This window comes from Dipteris shenzhenensis, chromosome 8 (genome assembly GCF_047967505.1).
Source record: "Dipteris shenzhenensis isolate YYH24624 ecotype China chromosome 8, Dip_SZ_1.0, whole genome shotgun sequence".
Lineage (NCBI taxonomy): Eukaryota > Viridiplantae > Streptophyta > Polypodiopsida > Gleicheniales > Dipteridaceae > Dipteris > Dipteris shenzhenensis.
In genome coordinates this window covers 41,541,629-41,562,873 of record NC_141603.1, presented here as the reverse complement: position 1 = coordinate 41,562,873, position 21,245 = coordinate 41,541,629, and the positions used below count along the sequence as shown (strand labels likewise).

Genomic DNA, 21,245 nt, shown 5'->3' with positions numbered 1-21,245 from the left:
TACGCTTTCGCACGTGCACAACTCTCACATAGTATCATTCGCGGGTAGCATTGACGCAGCTCTCGGGGCATTGCTATGTAGATCTAAGGCCATTCATAGGGTAGGCCACTCGTTGCAGAGATGCTACAAGGCAAGCTACAACAAAGGTAGCAAGGACTACTTGGAGGCCGTTTGTACACGACGTGCCTCCTCGTGGCTTCTTAGGCCTCGCTGACGGCCATCCGTGCGGCTTCTCAGGCCTCGCTGACAGCCATCCCTCTATGTGACTTCTCACGACTCGCTGACGACCAAGCCCTGCTCGACTTGCCTACAAGACCTGCTCGACCGGCCAACCCTGGCGTACCTTGATCCGCGCTCTGCACGACTAGCCCTCCGACCTCCGACCTACCTGCTCCGCCCGCTGACTGCCTTGTCTCCAATGCTCTGTTGCTCGTCAGAAATCGCCACGCCGCCGTTCGTCCCTGTATGCACTAAGATTCTAGCTATTTAGCCGCGTGTTAGGATGTGGTTTAATCTGGTTAGTTAGGTTCGATTAGTTTGTGGTTAAGGTTAGGTTTAGATCTAGTTAGGTAAGTAGGTCCGATTAGGTAGCTTAGGTTTAGCTAGAGGGTTAGGTTAGCCTAAGTCAGTGCGCTAACAATCTTAGTAGCCTTAGGTTAGGGCTGTCATAACTGTCCTAGGTGACTTAGACCCCCCCCCCTTCTTTTATTTTATTTTTTTAAAAAGAGAAGTCAAAAAGCCAACTTTTCTAGCCTCTTAAGGGGCCCCTCACAAACCCATTTGGAGTCATTTTGGCCCCGTTTTGAAGCCTCTTCATCAATCTTCCTACCGAGCTTCTCCATCGGCCTTTTTGGTGGTTCTACACACTATATCAGATGCTCATTACAGCAGGTTTTTGCTGTCTACTTCTCTGAGTCCACGCTTGCTTGAGCTTCGCTCTTCGGTGACAATGGCCATGGCACCCAAGCGTGCCCCTCGTGATACATTGCATGACAATGATGAGGCTGCTTAGTAGGAGCAATTGCCTTCCACAGTGGGTGCATCTACTAGTGCTACAGAGATCCCTACAACTCAGCCTCTCTCTCTTGCATCTCAAGAAGCACAAGTAGCACAGGCGCAGTTCTTGGATGCCCTTACTTCTATGCTCCACGGAGCTTTCTGCCAGATTGGACAAGAGTCCAACCAGCAGCTTACCATGGCCATGGCTATACAGGATACGGCTCTTGCCCCGATGGAGCAGCAGATTGGTCAGCAACTCAGATCTACCATTGCTATGCAGGATAAGGCTGAGCAGCCTGCACCCCAGCATGGGGATCAATCAGATAGCCATGATGAGTTTTCGGGCCCACGCAAAGGGTTTATGGCTGATGCACGCCGTGCATGTACCTTGCATGGGGATTATATTGATTTGGGTTATGCCTTTTCTATGCCACAGAGCACTTCCTTGATGGATGTCAGGCTACCTTTCGACTCACAGTTTTCTGCTTCTACGCAAGCTGAGCCATCTATATTGGGCCGACCTACAAGTATGCATCCGTTCAGTACTGCACCAGTGAGTATGCCTGGATCTAGTTTTGGGTTGCAGGGCACTTGGGAAAGAGTTCAGTGCAAAATGTAATCATAGAAGGGAATCATGATGTTGAAATGAATGGCTGCTCAATAGACATCTTTCAAGCCTTGACGGAAATGAAGCCATTGGACTTCCAGATTTGAGCATTGTCGCAATGAATCTGGAAATTTTGATGCATTTCTTTTCATGGGGTAATGCATTACAGAGCCTTATGTGCATGCGACTATTTCAGTCCGTTCACAACGAGAATATATGGAACCTCATTTATCACCTGATTGGAAACCCTACAATGATATCAATCTTGGAAATTGTCTCTTGTATGGAGAGCTTAAGCAGAGGCAGCTTTGCAAAAGATCTAGCTGAGCTTGAAGAAGCCAGTTGGAATAGAATGATTGCACGAGAATGCATGGCTAGGCCTTGTCTTTCCAAGTTTAATGTTCATGCTACCTGCAACCTGCTGATGTTGTGTGGGAAAAGGGGCAGAAGCATCCAGCCAATGGTAATTTGGTTACAGATTTGGTTGCAGCATATCTTGAATATCAATGTCTGCAAGCTCATGCCTCTCCTTCAGAGGGCTTGACTGGATCTTGGTTAGTTGTACTTGAGGACTATGACAGAGACGACTTGTTCAATGATGCTTAGATGCAGTCGATATGGCATGCATACGCAAGACTATGAGTCAGCACATGCACTTTGGGTTGCATATGGCTGATAGCCTTTGTTCTCCGTGCATGTTTGTGTTGTCTTCTTACTACCACAGCAACATGGACAGCTAACCCTTTTCAGCCCGAAGCAAAGGGAGGTCAAACGGTATCTAGTATTTTGTTGTTTCATCCAATGCCCCCCTCCTTGGTCTACCGAAATAGGTTCAAACAATGTGTTTGATTATTGTGTTGTCTAGGGGTTGGACTTTGGTGTCTCCAGTGACAAGGAAAGTTATGGGACCATGCCTACATGACTCCTAGCAGGCCTAATTCATCTCTCTCAGATTATTTGGCTGTTCGCAAGCTAGATGCACCAAGAAGCTGTCTGAAAGACATGTATGCTACTAGCATCCAAATATTTTTTTTTTCAAGAAAATTACTTCATTAAGTATGAATGAAAACCAAGAGAGCAAGCTCAAATGCAAGAGTACATCATGCAATGCATGAGGAAAAAACAGCTCAAAATGAGCTAATAAAAACCAAGGCGGAGGCTGAAAATGCCACCTCAACCCTGAGGGAGACTCAGAGAAGAAAGGAGATCCTCTCCAAACTCTAAAAAAAGTAACTCTCCTGGCAGTGACTGCTCTGGAGGATCCCTGCATGCTCGCCCATATGGCCATCAGAGTGTGTACTGTGTCGGTCCAAATACTGGCCATAGCCTAGGAAGGGTGAACCTGGATACCCTCCATAGCCTCTGTACACCTGGCTCTCCAAATATGCCAAGCTGCAATGCTAGCCAGAATCTCCCAAGACGTGTCTACAGAGGCATGAGCAGCTCTGAAAGGAGTGAAGGGAACATCCTAGAGGGAACAAGACTCCACTGAGTGTTGCCATACAAATAGCATCCAAATATTGGAGCCCTGTGTTGTCAGAATTCTAGATCCATGGCATGCTGGGGTATTGAAGAAGCTTATGGAGCTGTTTGAGTCCAAATACAGCAGCTATAATGAAGATGATTTTCAGTTCTTGACATTTAGCAAGGATAGCATAACCAGAGATGCAATGCAAAGACAGCTCATTGAAGCGCTCATGGAAGCACCATTGAGGGTATATGGCAAAGCAATCAATGCTTTACATGTGGAGAAAAGTGGACAGCAAAGGACAATGTGGTGTGCAGACCAAAAACATGGGGACAGCCGGAGCTTATGTGATTGTGGAGTTTCATGATGATGATCGAGGCAAGAGGGATTACCACCCACATGACCCTAGAGGTGCCAAAACACCCAAGGCACAGGAATATATTACATTTCCTTACGACCCTGGTGGTATGCATGACGGCATATGTCCTCTTTACAGCAAGGGGCCCATCACCTACAATTTTGAGGACAAATTTATTTTTTTAAAGGAGGGATGGTTGTAATGAAGGCCAAAAGTGGGTCAAGTTAGTGGGGGTTGGGATAATTAGTATTTGGGGTGTTTGCAAGATAGAGGGGTCTAAAGGACTAAAGAGGTGTACTATATAAGTACCATCCTCTCATGTACAAGGACACCTTTGATGTGAATCCTATCTACTCCCACCTCCTTCCTCCTACGTGCTGCCTAAACTCTCGTTCCCAATCTCTCCCCATCTCTCTTCCCATCACTCCTCTCTCTCTCTTCCTCCTTAGTTCGACCAGCGGGGATGTATGGCAGCCCTTGTTGGGGGCCAGACTTGTCGGATACAGAGTGGGCCCGTGTGGAGCGGCTACAGGTTCTCATGTTATCACAGATGATTCGTCGTAAGTCATCCGTTCCTCACCAGATCATTCAAGCTAAGTTTGGGTCGCCCCCTTTACAGCTAGATGCTGCATTTCAAGTCATCACATATTTGTACCGAGTTAGGGAATATGGGGATTATACCTCGGGGCGTAGCAGACTACCATGGATAGCTCTATCCTCTTCTATGGCACTTGCAGCAGGAGGAGACCAGAGGTGCTGGTATGCACGTACAGAGAGATCATTTGAGCGATTGGGGCTTCACATAGATAGACTACCTCCCTTCCAGTACAGCATGGATGCTCCGTTTTCTCCCCTCTTATCACACAATGTCAACCACGTTATCCATGAGGATCTACTATAGCGACATACATTTCGGACCTCGTTGGGACCGAGTGAACTCCCAGTGAAGCTTAGCTTCTACAGAGATCACTTCTTACATATCACAACGGAGGGTTTCATTAACCCACCTGGATACACGCAGATTCACCTACCCCCCTCGCTGAGGATCTCTCTTAGGCAGTTCCGGGTCTCTTCACACAGACTTCGCATTGAGAGCGGTAGAGCAGAGCGACTACCCAGGGAGAGGCGCATATGCACACTGTGTGACATGCAGGAGGTTGAGACAGAGGAGCATCTCATCTTCAGGTGTCCTGTGTAATATGAGAACCGAGGGTGTTTCCACTGCCTCTTCAGGGATAGTTATGGGATTTTGGTTGTTTCCTCTCCTACCGACACCAACGGTGTTTGGCAGGTTTCATTCATAAGGCACTTAGATACCGTGAGAGGATACTCCGAGCACGGAGACAAGACTTCTTCCTCGGCCGATCCCTCTCAGAGCTCTATCACAGAGTTCTTTCAGCTAGATCACATAGACCCCCACAAGACGAGGCCTCGACATGACCGTGACCCAAAGCCTATGACCCGACAGCTCAGACAGAGGATCGACACACAGATCACACTTGGGGACATCCCCTCCTTGTTTAGAGTCGAAGCCCGACCGACGGGAGTCACAGTAGCCCTGGTCAGACGTAGAGCTACAACCAGGAGACGTGCCAAGACCACATCTCTGAGTGGCCAATAACACTCTATTGCCGACTTCATGCCTCCACTACCTCATCCATCTTGATATCTTGCTGCTGCCAATGATGATGATGATATTGATGACGATGCTGAGATTGATATATAGTCGATTATCGACATGACTATGTTGTACTTAGGACTTAGTACTGCCATTTTGCATTTTTGCATTTTGCATTGGTATAGACGCTCGTTTAGTAGCTCCACTACCACAGCTTGTTGTATCAGGATTTTCACAGTCTCATAGACCCATCGATCTTCCGAAGACTTTAATAAACTTTCTTTCTTTCTCCCTCTACTCCCTTTCCCTCCTATCTCTCTCCCCTTCCTCTCTCCTCTCCTCTTCCCCCTTTCCTGCCATCTCTGGCACTTCACCAATTCATCCCCGGCCTCCTTCATTGCATGATGTGGCATCTAATCCTGTCAACTCCCTTCTCCTTCCTCTTACGTGCTGCCTACACTCTCTCCCAATCTCTCTATCTCTCTTCCCCTCAGCCTTCTTTCTCTCTCTTCCTCTCCCTCTTCCCCTTTCCTCACTTCTCACTCCTCCTGCCAATTCTATCCCCTTTCTCCAATCTACCCTGCCTCCTTCGCTACAGGTCTAAATTGGAGGATCTCTACGCAAGGAATTCGGCAATGCAAGCTATCACTTTGCAGGGACAACTGTAGAATCTCGAATTCCCCACAAGGAGTACCATGCAGCCATTCTTGATGCAAGCTAAGGTCCTCCATGATCAGCTGCAGGCGATGGGTGCTGCTCTCACATCTCTCCAGTTGGTGGCCCCAAATTACGACATGGTCTCTAGAGCTTTGAGGTGCCAAGTCACAACACGTCAGCTGGACTTTGATGAGTTGTGCTCCCTTCTCCTTGAGGAGGAATCAGTTTTCATCTCCAAGGGTAAGCTCCAGGTCACTCCAGATTGTGAAGCACTTTCGACAGTGCACAAGAACGGAAGTCCTTAAGTGCTATGCTTGTAGAAAGAGGGGGCATCTGGCCGAGGATTGTCAGTCCAATAACCAAAATAAGGACCAGGACACAGCATCAGATTCATCTTCGAATCAGTCTGATAATACCAAGGCAACAGTTGCCCAAGACCTCCAGGTTGCACCAGCTTTCTAGCACTAGTTACGGTCCCCCCAGGGGTCATGACAAGAGACGGCATGTGGGTGGGAGTGCAGGCTGATAACAGCCCCTATTAGTTGAAAGTCTGACAAGCAAAGCAAGTTTCTATATCATGACAGTCCCTCCTCCTTTATGGACTCCCCATTTTATTTCATTCATTTTTCTTTCTTTCTTTGTCTTCTTCTTATTCTTGTGTATGGTTGAGCATTTTGTGCTATGACCAGGGCAAAAGCTATAGCTATACATATTCCGTAATGAGACTTTAATACAAGTTCTGAAAAATGATCATTCAGAATCCTGGCGTGTCAATCCAATCTCATCTTCTAGATAGGTTATCTACCAATATTCACTCACGATCAGAGTGATATGCCTCCAAAATAAAAGACCACAGGTATGAACACATATGCATAGGACTCCCTACATGGTGAATTGATTTGCGCTAGAATTTTGGTGAGAAGACATGTTAAGAATGGTAAAAATTATGCAGCTAAAATCAGCCAAAGTGAGCAAGAGACTGCACAAAAATGAGAAGCTGAGATTGAATACACCTTAAGGTGAAAGCAAAACAATACACCTGTTAGAATTACAATTTTACCAACATTTACTGAGCTTCCTGCTATATGCAGAAACTTCACAGCTTCCCAGATTTTACGAGGTGAGTCATTCTCTTTCAACCACAGCACTAAACAGGTTCATTAAACAATAATTATACGATGACACTTGAACCCCAGTTATGACTCCTAAACCACCCCAACACTACTTTCACAAGTCACCATATTGACAAACATATCTGCTTCCGCTCCCCTAAAAAGGGGATATAAAGGCAAACAAAAATATCAATGCACTCACCCTACCAACATCTGGCATTGCACCATCCCCAGAATCCGGTATATTGAAAGTTCCCAAGACAACACTGTGTGAGACTTGGCCAGGCCTGTTGCGTGACGCAGTGGGAAGAGAATCTGTCATCCACCATTTGAACTCATTACAGACCCGTTCTTCTAGACATAAGTGTGATGAAAATGGAGGTTTATAGATTTGCCTTGAACTGGACGATGATAATAAGGATAGCAGTTATGCAAACCTTGTTCCTCTCCACCCCCTGCATTCCTGGTTCCGTCTGAAGAAGTAGATGGACCACCAGGCTGAGGAGCCTGCCGGGTCACCAAGTGGAGCGTGTGGCCATCTTCAACGTCTAGTTTTATAGTTAAAATTTTCACTTATTGAGGAGGGAAACTTCACACAACACACACAACATGCCAGGCATTCACCATACGTGAAAAAAAAACTATTGTTATCTTTGGTGTAAACGATGAACATATTGTTTCTTCAAAAATATACCTTTGTAAGACTAGAATAAGTCCAATCATACAAATTTAGATTTTTTGTTGTTCTAAAGAACAAAAAATCTACACAGAAAATAAAAGAGAAAATAAAAGAGAATATGAAAGAGAAGAAAAAAGAGGTAAACAAAAACTTTTAAGAAAAACAAAAGGAAGACATACTTAGCAAAGCAAAGCAACACTTATGTCGTCATCAGTGCCCAAGCATAAGCAGCTATACTGGGTTTCTAAAGACCCGCAGAGTCTCTTGGGCAAACCCAGTGCTTACTAAAATACGTCAAATAAACAAAAGAGAAAGAAAACAAGAAATAAAGAAGAAAGGAAGCAGGCGACTAAGCAAAAATAAGCAAGCAAGTCAAGAAACAAAATCTTCCAAAAAACTGGAATATCGCTCTCTCTCTCTCTCTCTCACTCTCCTCTTATTTAAAATGACTGATTTGAAAACAATAACTTCAACCAAAAATGACTAATTGAAAACAATGACTTCAACGAAAGCCCATGCCAAATAAGAATCCTACTTTCTCAAAAAGCCTATGATGTCTACTATCAATGAAATATGAACAACAAGCCTAGAAGATCAAACAATCGAGAGCCAAAAAAACAATGCAATGTACGTCACAAAATCATCAACTCTATCATGCAGAACAAGCGGTGGCTACAATGATATCCGACCAAAGGTTGTGTCAACACAAAATGGTGGCTTGCAGACCATTGTCTAAAAATACGTATACCTCATGCACACAGATAGACACCTCCATAGAATAGGATCATCCCTGTGTACAAAGGTCTTCATTTTAACCTCCTGTCAGAAGTCCGCACTTGAAGGGGAAACACAATTCTTATGAAGGCTATCACTTGAGAGAAGAATAATAGTGCTAGCACTTCAGGAAAAGGATGATTTAAACACTAGTCCAACTCAATGATTAGCAATTCAAGAAAAGTGTTTTAAAAAATTAGACACAATCCATTCGTCCAAGTTACAAAAACTAACTTATTTTCCTTTCAGACTTCTCCCATTTATGGAAAACATTTCAGAAAGGATGATAAATCACAACAAATAGAAGAATGATTACAATACCAGCAGATTGCATTTTAAACTAAATTTTTCAAAATGTATAATATCTGCTATACAAGAGAGAGATCTATGTACATGAAACCTTTACATATAAGGTAAAAACACTGCAGTCTATAACATAGTGAACCACAAGGTTAAGATCATCAACTCTATGAAGCATAGCAAGGATTAGGTCCAGTAACATCCCATCTATATCATCAGCGCTCTACAACCACCATGCAGATCTATGGTCTCACACATGCACACATAGCCACAAGTGACAATGCTCACCCACCACACAAGAGCATCAATTATCTCTTGAGGTAAAAAAGGCAGGTCATCATGGGGACCAGAACTTGAATTAAAAATGTATACATTCATAAGACTAGAGTATAGCCAATCTTACAAAATGACAATTCTTTGAATACTTCTATACATGTGAGGCACATGAGCATGTGTGTGGAGAGAGAGGTTTATAATCACCTACAAAAGGCCAAAAAGTCTATGAGACCAAAGAACTGACATCATCATGAGATTACTCCCCATTGGGAGAAACTAGAGGTATCCATCACACCTCCAAAAGAAACTACTAAGAACAAATAACAAGATTAAAAAGACTCCATGGCATGAGTCATATATGTGGGCATCCTTGACTCCTCCAAAAGATAGCTGATGAAACTACTAATTATGAACGACGACGAAAAAAGATCCATGCCATGAGTGATACATGTGGGCATCCTTAACTCCTCTCGGTACGTACTTGTCGGTGGCCTAAAGCATCTTGGTGCTGAAACGCGGCAATAATGGTAGTGCCTCGAATGCGCAAGGCCAATGTCTTATCTTTGCTAACATCGCATGTCAGAGTCACAGTCATGGCATCTTCCGACTTCTCTATGAAGAGGTTTGTGTGATGTCCTATTGTCTAAGATTGAGTCACATGGGTCTGAATAACCTCATACATGAAGAGTGCAATGTATCTCTACTCTGAGTAACCAAGGACTCCCTCACTCCCCATATCCATGTTGCCGTGGGTAAAGAGACGATGGTATCTCCCCCAATCTCATAGAATCTAAGGCAATGCATCAAAACTTGCTTCCCCACCTCCATCTCCTGTGTGTCACAAAACATGCAAGGCCTCACATCTCTACGATGTTAGGTGAGTGTAAGATCATGCCTCGATCTAGAATCTGTTAAGATGAAGCCTTGAGCTCGCCCATGGTGATCCATACTGCATGGGAAAGTTGCTTGGTAACCTAAAGTTTGCATAATAAAACTCATCCCTCAGGTGGTGGACATTATAGGCGAGGAGTTTCGAAACGCGCATGTTTCAGAGATTCAAAAACGTTTCGGGACAAACCCAAAACATCTGTAAAAACGTTTCGTGCATAATAGGATATTTGAATATACATTTTTTCCAAAAATATTAAAACAGTTTAGATTATTACCACCAGAAGTCCAATACTTGAAAAAAACTCATGAAACGTAGTGCACAGACATTTGATATGTCACTTAGAACTTGAAATTTGATGTTTGAAACATATTATTAATTTCTAAATCAGAAAATTAACACATCATTGCAGATTCAAGCATCAATGGTCATATTTCAGAATTGAAAAAGATACATGGAATCATGAATCATGATTCATCTCCATGCTGCACCTAGATGTGTGCCAAACTTGTCATAGGCCTCCTGCCCCTGCTTGCAAACCCCCTCACCTAACTCTATCAGGGACCTGCTCTGACCGCCGACCTTCTCCAGGCACTACTGCCGTACCTTCTGTACCAGCCCAAGTACCTTCTCTCTTTGGCACTGCTGCAGCTTTGTGCCCAGATGCCAGCCCATTGTGCTGGTATCGGTGGGCCATGTGGCTGCCCCAAATCAACACCAAGAAGGATCCCAGTATCAAGCCCCTGAGAACTCATTTAGGGGCTTACAAGTGGGGCATTTACCCTATTCTTATGTGAAAAGGTCTCACTGCATCTTTTCCCCTAGACCATCTGAGATAGCATCATGACTTGTAGCCTCTCCAAATAAGTCCACTCATCCTCTCTGAGATATCCGGCCCAAAAAGCACCTGCACATAGGGTCATGGTTGAACTACAAAACCAAAAGAAGAGTGATTTCGTATTTACTTGTTGAAAAATGTGCCTAAAAACCACTCTCCCCAATCTTGATAGCGAAGCATGTCCTCTAATCAAGTGTGCCTAGAGTACCAGTTTCATGGTAAACTTGGGGCTTCTAAAAGTGCACCCCAGATATACATAGGATCTGATTATCCTAACCAACTCCCTTGAGAAAACGAAAGCCTCACACTCAAGATTTTAACCACATTGTGAAGAGAGTGGGAGAGAAGTAAGGAGTCTCACTTGCAACTTTCTCACATACACAATGGGGGAATACACACAAAGGTGGAGGCTGAAAACAATTTTCCTCTTCTTAGTTGTGAAAGCCAAAAGAACTCTCTCTTTGTACAAAAGAAATAGATGAATCCTATATGTGGGTCTCAAACCAAACTCAGCTAACCTAGGTACAACTCAGATTCCATGTGGCAGTCTACCATGTGTCAGCTGCCACGTGTCACTCCCAAAAACCCTAAAATTTTGAAGTTGTCAGAATTCAATTCTGATCGCACCCACGGGTTCCTAACAGCTTAGACTATCTATTGACGTACTCTAAGGTCATAATTGAGCCATCCTCAGCTCATTTGTTTGTCGTCTTATCTTGTATCTCCATTACTCTTGGCATGCTGCCAGGCCCACATCCAAAGCTCAAGGAACATTCTCTTGAATGGTTCCTAGGTCGGTATGCAATCTGTGCATTTGATTGGTTCCATGTTTGGGTACTCAGGTGGGGTGTGGTTTCCAGATGTCCCTCTCAAAGAGAGGCCATCACTCTTATGGGTCACTAATGCCCATAACCCCAAGCAAGGGGGTCCACTCTCAAATGCTAGACCTAGTCCCCATTGTCCGTAACTGAACAGTAGGAAAACATTTCATTTCTTAATAAGCATACTATTGAAAAACAAAAAGAAATAGTACCAAGCAAGTGGATACATGTTGAAGCAGGATGACATTCCCTCCATCTTTCATTCGGTTGTCCGCAACTGAAATGCTTCCTCATAAGCATCCAGGATTTCAGGACACTCCTGAAATGTAGCTCTGTCCACCCATTGGGCATCAGTGGATGGGAGCCCTCTGAACTTCAAAGGTACATTTTGCGAGTCGTGCCTCGACGTCCCGTAGTGAAGTTATGCAAAATAATTTGCTCTGGGATCAACAAGATCTTAGTGTCCTCTACTTCAGGTGCATCGTCCAGTGTGGGCTCTTGAGCTGGTTCCCCAATGAAGGGTTTCACCAAGCTTACGTGGAAGACATTGTGGATCTTCCAATGCTCTGGAAGTCTCAATCGGACTGAGACATCATTTATTACCTGCAACACCTGAAAAGGACCATAATATCGAAAGGATAGCTTGAAGTAGATGCGCTTTTTGCCCACTTTGGTTTTTAACCGGGCTTTCTCAAATTTCAATAAGACCCATTGGCCTTCTTTCACTGCAAAAGCCCTCCGTCTTTTATTTGTAGCTGCTCTTTGTTTCTACTGTTTTTGGTAGCTTGAGGGCATTCGTAGAAGTTATGGCCTTGATCGCCACACTTGAAACACCGCCCTTCAGAGTAATACTTTTGCTTCTGTTGTGGAGACAATGAGCTGAAAGTACGAGCTGCTTTCTTCGAAGGAGGCTGGCTGGCTGACTTTTGCTCTTTTGGTGCGTCCTTTGCTGTCTCCTTACCCTTTTGTTCCTTGGAAGAGGTTCCCTGGGACTTCCGCTTGTTGTTGCTGCCATTCCGCTTGTTGGAGAAAGATTGTTTCTTCTCCACCTTCAAGGCGATGTTGATGGTGTCTTCGAGAGAAGTAGGAGTGGCAATGTCCACCTCATGCTGAACGATATACCGTAGGCCAGCAAAGAACTTCCTTTGCTGCTCTTTTTTATCCTTCCTACTAAATGCTTGAACTTTTAACAAAGTATCCAAAAAACGATCAACATACTCACTGACTTTCTCTTCTTGGCGTTGGCGGAGGATGTCCCACTGCACCATTGTATCTCTCTTAAACTCCTTCGGCGGGAAGTGTCTCATCAAGTTCTTCTTGAAGTGCTTCCAGGTGTGGGCTTGCTGTCCAGTGTTGACCATAGCTGCCCACCAGAGTGAAGCACGGTCTTGCATGTGCAGGACGGCAAACCGGATCTTCGCCTTGTCTTCATACTCGTCCCCCTCAAAGAAATACTCGAGGTCTCGGATCCAGACCAGCAAGACCTCGGGCTTGTCCTCTCCCTTGTACTTGGTAAACTTGAAGAGCTTATCTCCAAGAGGTACCTTATGCTTTGCATACCTTCGTCTCCGTGGACGTCCCGAAGGAGATGGACTCCGATGACGCCGTCTACCTCGAGGAGGGGAAGAAGAGGATGATCTTCCCTCCTTGTTGGAGTTGGTGTTGTCCGCACGGCCTCTTCCTTGGGATTGGGACCCTATGTCATGAGTTTCTGCTTGGCTGCTTTCCAGCACTTGAACCTGTTGAGCAATGTTTGCCAAGAGAGCACTCAACTCATGCAGGTTAGGAGGAGGGTCAGGTCCATTGGCTGCCATGATGACAAGATGACTCAATGAAGGAGAGACTCAACAAGAGAAAGCACAGAGTACAGGACCACTGCCTAAGCTCTGATACCAATGTAAACTACTCGGTGCTTTCTATCAATTCAGACAACGGATTTTGCAGAGGCGTTTGAATGAGATGATTGCGAGTTGCCAAACACATATACTTGAACTTAAGAGTTTGCAATTAAGCTGGAATTAAGACTTATACAGCTTAAACACAAAGTGACATCATTGGAAAATGCAATATGATTGAGGGGCCAAGACGCCCCCCCCCCCTTATCCAGGCTCACTTTATTCTTGAAAATGGCGATACAAGACCAAGGTGCAATGCACCTTCCAAACTGATGAACTCAATGAAAACCTAGGACCTAGATACAAGACTCAAGAGCATATGTGCAAGGTAGACAACAAAAAGGAGGACTTCAAGCTCAGGTTTCAACTCTTGGCTTGCCCAATCCACAAGGAAGAAGCCTGCAACAATCACCACTTACATCCAACATTAGAGACAAGCACTAGTTTCTAGAAAGATAGTAGAAACAACATGAAATAGTGCTGTAAATGAGATAAACTTGACAATACAGGCTCCCTTCGTGACTTGACCCTTTTGTAGATGAAGTCCTTGATGCCTCTGAAGCTACCTTGGGTGAGGAGAGTGTGGAAATGGGGCTGGAATGAGAACAGCTTAGAAAAACAGCATGTAGGCTAGAGAGAGAAAGCTTTTATGGAGTGATAGCTGTAGAGAGAGAGTGCCAATACTGATCCCAAGGGAGGGGATGTAAGAGAGGAGCTGCTGCTGTTCCAGAGGTGCACAGAAAGGCAGATTTCTGCAAGGGAAATGGGCTGGAACAGTAGAGAGAAATTTTATAGTAGAGAGAGAAAGACTGCAGCAGAAGAGAGAAAGGGACTGTGGCTGCTCCAGGCTAGGAGAAGGAGAGAGGATGCTGCTGCTGTTCCAGAAGAGCTGAGAGGTGGCAGTTTTTTGGAGAGGAGGGACTGGAACTGTAGAGAGAGAATGTGCTGTTGTAGAGAGAGAAAGTGCTGCTGAGGTGAGAGAATGGCCTGGGGAGAAGCTGGCTGCACCCAAGGAGCTAGAGAGGTTCTGCTTACATCATCCAAAAGGAGGGAGAAGAAAAGTGACGAATTTTTCATGTGAGGAATGAAGGGGAGAGGCCTTCTTTTATAGGCTCAGCCCCCCAGGCCTAGAGTGGAAGGTGGACACTTGTCCCAGATTTTTGGTGGGCTACTACTGGTAAGAAATCTGATATTTTTCATTTGAAAGTTTTTTGTTGCATTGTCTATGTTCATGTCCCAAATGAGTTGAGATCCAAGTTGGATCCAAAAGCTAAGAAGTGCATCTTTATTGGTTATTCTCTGCAGCAGAAATGGTATAGATGCTATAACCCTTCTACTCGTACTATAGTGAGCACAAATGTTATTTTTTATGAGATGAGCAGCTGGTATAAAATCAGTAAATGTGATTGATGATGTAGATGCATAAAATGATAATGTTGCACAATATTCTTCTCCCCCTCCACCTAACTTTAGGCATTTTATTTACAAGCCTGTTTCTTTCTCAACCATAGCTTTAAAAGCTTTGAAATGCCCAAACACTTCACTTTTCTTTTTCATAAAATACACCCAAACTTTTCTACTGTAGCCATCAATAAAACTGACAAAATAATGGCATCTTTCAATAGATACAGCTTTAGTAGTCCACACATCAGAGTGGATTAATTCCAATGGCCTCTTGCTCTCTTGAACATGTCCAAGAAATGGTTTCCTTACTTGTTTTTCAAATTGACAAGCTTCACATACCTTATGTATTTCTGCAACCTTGAACTTAGGCAATTCTGCAATAATATTTTGGACCTGCATTAATTTAAGTCGTCGTACATTAACATGGCCAATGCGTTTATGTCAGATATCAATATCTACAACTACACCGGTCCCCAATGCAAACATTGTTGCACTCAATTCAGGCATGTACGCATCCAACGTACCTTCTTCTTCTCTTTTGCTATCAAGCGATCTTTATTTTTCATATCCTCAATAAAGCATCCATGAGGATTAAATCTGACCTGCAAGCCCTGCTCAACCATTTGACCAACAGAAACCAGGTTCTTGGTGATATTCGAGACATAAAATACATCAAACATGTATTTTTTTTTTAATCCTGCATAGATAAAGAAATTTTACCAATCGGCACAATAGGATGTGCAGTATCATCACAAGTCTCCACAAATCCTGATCTTTTCATTTTCCTTGCATCCTGCATCCATTCTGCATGACCTGTCATGTGGTTTGACACACCTGAGTCAACATACCACACATCATTGCTTTCTTCTGCACTTGTCACAGAATTGATCATGTGATGTATCATAAACAAATTCTCATTTCTATCATCACCCTGTCTACTAGAGGATGCATAATTACCTTGCTGCAATTTTCCATCCATGATGTCATTCTGCTTTTTGTAGCAGTCTTTAGCCATATGACCCATTTTACCACAGTAGTAGCATTCAACATTGCTGTTTGCATTTTGACCTCTCTGTCATCTACCACGACCTCTTTGGCTCCCCCTGCCTCTAAGGTTACCACGTCCTCCTCCATAAGACTGATTTTCTTAAATTTGCTGCATATTCTTTGCTCTTCAGAAATTAGAAGAGCAATCAACTCCCCAAAATCAGAAAAATTCTCACGAACGATAATGGATGTCCGAAACTGTGCATAATCCTTTCCTAGACCATTCAAGGTCACAGAAACTAAATCATCATCTTCCACTGGCGACCCAATGGAAGCAAGTGCATCTGCAATCTTCTTCACCTTCATGTGGTAGTCATTGATACTCATATTTTCTCTCTGCACATTATGCAACTCCTGCTTGAGCTGCATTTTCTTGGCTTGCGTATTTGTGCTATATATTTTTGTCAAAGTATCCCACGCCTCCTTTGGCGTGCTTGCATCCTGAATATGCACAATCATAGAATCTGAAATACTGATAGACAACCAATACATAACTTTTCTGGCTCTCATGCCAACCTTTAAATACCTACAACTCCTGTTGATTGGGAACATTAGGAATAACTGGTTCTTGTTCAGCTCCAGTAATGAACTCCCAATAGCCTTTTTCCTTAAGGAAATTCGTCATTATAAACTTCCACGCTGGGAAGTTCTTGTCAAGCTTTTCAACGACTATCTGTGAAAGAGCATCAGACGCCATTACAGAACACTGCAAAAATATTCTGTCACTGCAAAAAACACAACTTCTGCCTCACAAGGGTAAATCTGTAAAACTGACGAAAGTGATATTTGACCACACAGTCACTTCCTAGTGACGATTTTGCATCAACAGGCAATAAGAATGATTTTGTCACTCCCAATATCTCTGCACATAGGCATACGATGCAATTTCTGCGATAACTTTTCACCGACTTGGAGAATAGTGATCGCACAGCAAAAACAAGACACATTTCTGAGTGTCTGCGAAAAACTTCCGCCACCAAAACGGGTCCCAAAATGACCTCGAATCAAAAAAATAATATCACTTAAGGCTTTGCCCTTATCTGCAGCATATACTACCCTGTCGCCGCACCGCGAAGGACATCTCAATCTGAGACAGTGCACTCTTGCACTTTTCAGCTGTGCTACCTACAGAGATTTGCTCCCAAACTCGAAAAAGAAAAGTGACACTGATTCTCTTACCAAGACACCGCGAGCTTGGTTTGCTTTCTTGAGCTCCTTACCACGAACCGAGCTCTGATACCATGTGAAGAGAGTGAGAGAGAAGTAAGGAGTCTCAACTGCAGCTTTCTCACATACACAATGGGAGAATACACACAAAGGTGGAGGCTGAAAACAGTTTTCCTCTTCTTAGTTGTGAAAGCCAAAAAAACTCTATTCGTACAAAAGGAATAGATGAACCCTATATGTGGGTCTCAAACCAAACTCAACTAACCTAGGTGACATACTAACTGAGCCACTAACTAGAGTACATAAAGATAGCTGTCATCCAGCTATTATTCATGAGCGGTGTACCAACCGCATCTGCAGCTAACAAGTCGGTGACATAAATGCACAACGATCACCCTGGCATATCACGAGCGGAGCTCGATATCTCAACACATTGACCTTCATGTCTCGACTATCACAGAAAGCTTGCAAAGCTGTCAAATACATCTTTAGTCCCTCCTTTGTGTGTCTCAGATCAGCATGACAGCATCGGCATATAGTAAGATAGGTATGATACACTATGCCAGAGTCAACTGCACCCTTCTAGTATCCACAAAAGAAGCGAACTCATCAATATGTAGACCAAAGAGAGTGGGGGGGGAAGGGGCATGCCTGCATTAAGCGCTAGTGGGGATGCTCCGAACTCAGCCAGGACTATCTGATGTGGAATACAAAGAAGCGAACTCATCAATATGTAGACCAAAGAGAGTGGGGGGGAGAGGGCATGTCTGCATCAAGCGCTAGTGGGGATGCTTCGAACTCAGCCAGGACTATCTGATGTGGGATACAAAGGCATGACTACCCATATAATGTTGTGTACAATAGCCGACGCTCAGAGTCATGCGAATGTTTCATTATCAATGAAACGTAGAGTACCTTTATCTGTACTTATCTAAATCAAAGATATTGTATTTCAATAGACTTCACTTAGAAGTTTGAAATTTACATTCGGTAATCTAGAGTGACGAGTCTATTTTCTATATTACTGATTTGTTACATTCAAAGCTTACACTCTAATTTAAATTTTATCTCTAGATTTCTGGAAGTATTAATAACACATTAGAGTCTAGAGTACTTCAAAAACATACGCATTGTATGAAGTCATTTTGTGACTTTTAGCTTGTTTTGCAAAGTTTCAGAATACTATACGTATGCACAGCATAAAATGCAAACTGAATTTTTTTAACTCCCCCTGCTTTATAAACACATATGACATTTCTCAGTATTGAAACATTTCTTTGAAACCAGTGTGGACCGATCTATCTGAAACCTCGCTACCCAATCACTCATAGCTTACCCTCTCAGTATGGCTAGGATCAAAGCAAGTATGCCCCGCCCATGGACAAAGAGTTATGCTTCAAGGCCCTCTTGATAATTGGCTTTGCCATTTTGAAGCTTCTTGATGGTCTCTTTTAGACAGGCTATGCTATGGTGAATAGTGTAGATGAGATGGAGCTAAGATGGGCATTGGCTAGTCAAGAATGTTAAAGAGTGTATTCACATATGCTTTGCAAAGAGTAGATCCTCGATAGGACATGGTGATCTCCTTTTCAGGTGCTTCATCCAAAATTCTTTGGAGCTACTACTGTACAAAATGCTTAAAAGCTCTTATTCATGACAGATAAGAAACTGCCGTTTCTTCCATTGCACTAAAGGTTAATACTCTTTTCCAATTTGTTCCAGAGTAGGGTGATCTTCATCGATCTCGAAGTGCCAATCTTGTCTAGGCACTTTACCAACTATTTCGGTGACTTTTCAAAAAAATTATGTGCATAGAAATGAGTGTTGTGTTGCGATACGGATGGAGTTAGTGAGGAGAAGAGCTATGGCATCTATGTCTGGCTGTTCATCTATGTTCTCTAAGAGACTGGCAAGATAGCGTCCGTATGTGTGATCTAGGGAATGTGTGATCTAGGGAATGTTCAAAGTCATATCGGTAATATGTTCCAGCTGCAAGCTGCGGTTAAGTGTCTCGCGGGAGTTAAGCCTCGCCACTCCAAGTTTTAAGAATCGTACATGGGGTTTGAACCGCAAATGGTTTAAGGCTGGAGGGCCCTCAAAATAGCCTAAGCCTTGGAGGTGCGAGGCTAACACAAGCACTATTTGGGAGCCGGTTAGAAACACCTCCTAATGCCAGGTTTGCCCCAAGCAACTTGGCACCCTACGGGCCCAAGGGCCTTCTATTGTTGTAAAGAGAGGGAAAGTGCTAAAAGGAAAAGGGTTGGCTCTCCCTTCAAAAGGTGACATGCATAAAAGGCCAAAGTGTTGACGTTGGTCTTCATTGTTGTTTCCCACAGAAACAATCATAGTGCCTTCGAAATCAAAGACAAAGAAAACCAAGCACATGAATCAGTATTTGGTAGAAGGAAAATTGAGAATACTTGAATTAAGTATTTTGCATATGCAAAACTTAAGGATACTTGCTAAGGAGGAAGTAGAACAGGAGATAGTGCAAATGAAGAATTGCCATGATACTAGCTTTGTGTTGAAGGCCATCATGTGTTAATATGATGAAACAAGTGAGTGGTTGAAGGATCAGGTAAGTTGCAACACGCCCATCAGTTAGTGTTGTCTTCCAACACCATTCAAGCAAGAGTAAAGATGAGGGACATCAGGGTCACATGAGAGTTAATGCAGATGGCACCCAAGTGACGGGTGGTCAAACACAAAGAAAATAATCTAATGACCAAATCGATCTTAATGCTAGGATCAACATACTTTGTTTATGTCCTCCCACTCTTCCTCTTCCACCGATTCCCTCATTACTCAGGTACCCCTAATCTTTCCTATGGATCCCGAAAATGATTTCTTCGAATTTGAAACAAAACTGGGACTCCGCCCCCGCCCTATTCCACAAGCCACTGGCCCCTCTGATTCTCAAAGCACGCCTTCGGCAACAATCCGCATGCCCTCCGAGTTTCCCATTGAAGATTTGCAAGGGGAGGAGGAAGTGTCCAAGAGACAGACTTTCCAAGAGGGTGCAAGAGCAGTAGGCATGCCCCCCTCGAGATCAAGACACCCCGCCTTCCTTAGAAGGCAAATACAATGTCGTGCGCTCCCAATCGCACTCACCGCTTGGAGAAGCCTGCAGCTTCATCCCATGACATTGCTTGGCTTGATCTTAATAAATTAATGAAATTATTTTGCGATAATGGCTTTTCGTTACAAATGATCAAAAAACTGATCATCAATTTCATTAGGAAAAATGACTTTCCTGGTTGTAGGATCGATACTTCCTCTTTAATTACTCTTCTAGGAGTGGGGCAGGACACCATTTGATAGGTGTCCCGCCCCCATCATTTGGTGTCCCCCTAGATGGGTTGACAAAATGTCAAATCAAAAGATAGGCGAGAATGGTCTAACTTGGCACAAAAGGGTGTACAATGAGATCTGAAATTTGAGTCGAAGACAAGCTACCCCATGATGTAGTCAACTATAGTGTGGCCACCTCCTTGTGGGCAACATATGTATCTCCCTGATCTAGTATCTCTCATACTATGTGACTATGGACCCAATTTGTACATCCTTTGATATGCAGTTGAACTCTCCTTGTGTGGTTGGGAGTATTATGGCATCCTCTATCTCACTCTCCATAGCTCAAAATGACGAGCTTTCTAATGCAAAGTGCAGAGGAAAATGAGCTCTACACAAAGAACTCAAAAGGAGAGGAAGATGTCTCACAAACAAGGGCTTGTTGCATTGACGGAGCAAGGGCTTGCGCTTCATAACGCCTTTCAATTAATACATACTTAAGTATAAGTGAAAACAATTAAGGGAATTTTCATCTCATACATGAGTGTTCTTTCATTCAGATCATTCTAATCCAAGGTGGTGGTATGTGGTCCAAGTTGCTCCTCTAACTAAACCAATTTTTGAAGATAGGGATGTGGACAGAGAGATGCGAATGGATCTAGTTGACGCTGATAGATCTAGGGAAAAAGATGAAGATCATGATATGGGGGAAGTGACAAAATGTGAAGAGGGAGAGGAGAAGAGTGGAGATGAGTAGGAATCTAGGATCTCTACATGCATGTCCCTAGTCTTAGCATTGATGTCCCCCATGAGTACGACCTCTGCTAGCTATATGTACCTCTGGATGTCCTCAGAGTGAAGTGTAAGACATGTCTCCTCCCAGAGCTTGTCCTGACATAATCCAATGTATGTGGGGAGACATTACATGTTGCAATGTACACATCCATGGCTAAAGACATCATGAGTCAGATCCACATCCAACCGGACATAGCATGTTTCAATGTACACATCCGTGGTCATGAGGGACTACCCATAGTACTTGGAT

General features: G+C 43.6%; 1 protein-coding gene across 8 annotated transcripts in view; it reads right to left on the bottom strand.

The window, feature by feature from the left end:
- LOC147899515 (uncharacterized) overlaps positions 1-21,245 on the bottom strand; it is a 124,089-nt gene that overhangs the window by 61,439 nt on the left and 41,405 nt on the right. For all 8 annotated transcript variants that reach the window (XM_087377883.1, XM_087377877.1, XM_087377881.1 and 5 more), the window contains exons 4-5: positions 7,257-7,367; positions 7,022-7,134 (exon numbers count right to left, since the gene is read on the bottom strand). In XM_087377883.1, coding sequence (XP_087234009.1) covers positions 7,022-7,134; positions 7,257-7,367 — 224 coding nt within the window. The remainder of the gene's footprint in view (positions 1-7,021; positions 7,135-7,256; positions 7,368-21,245) is intronic.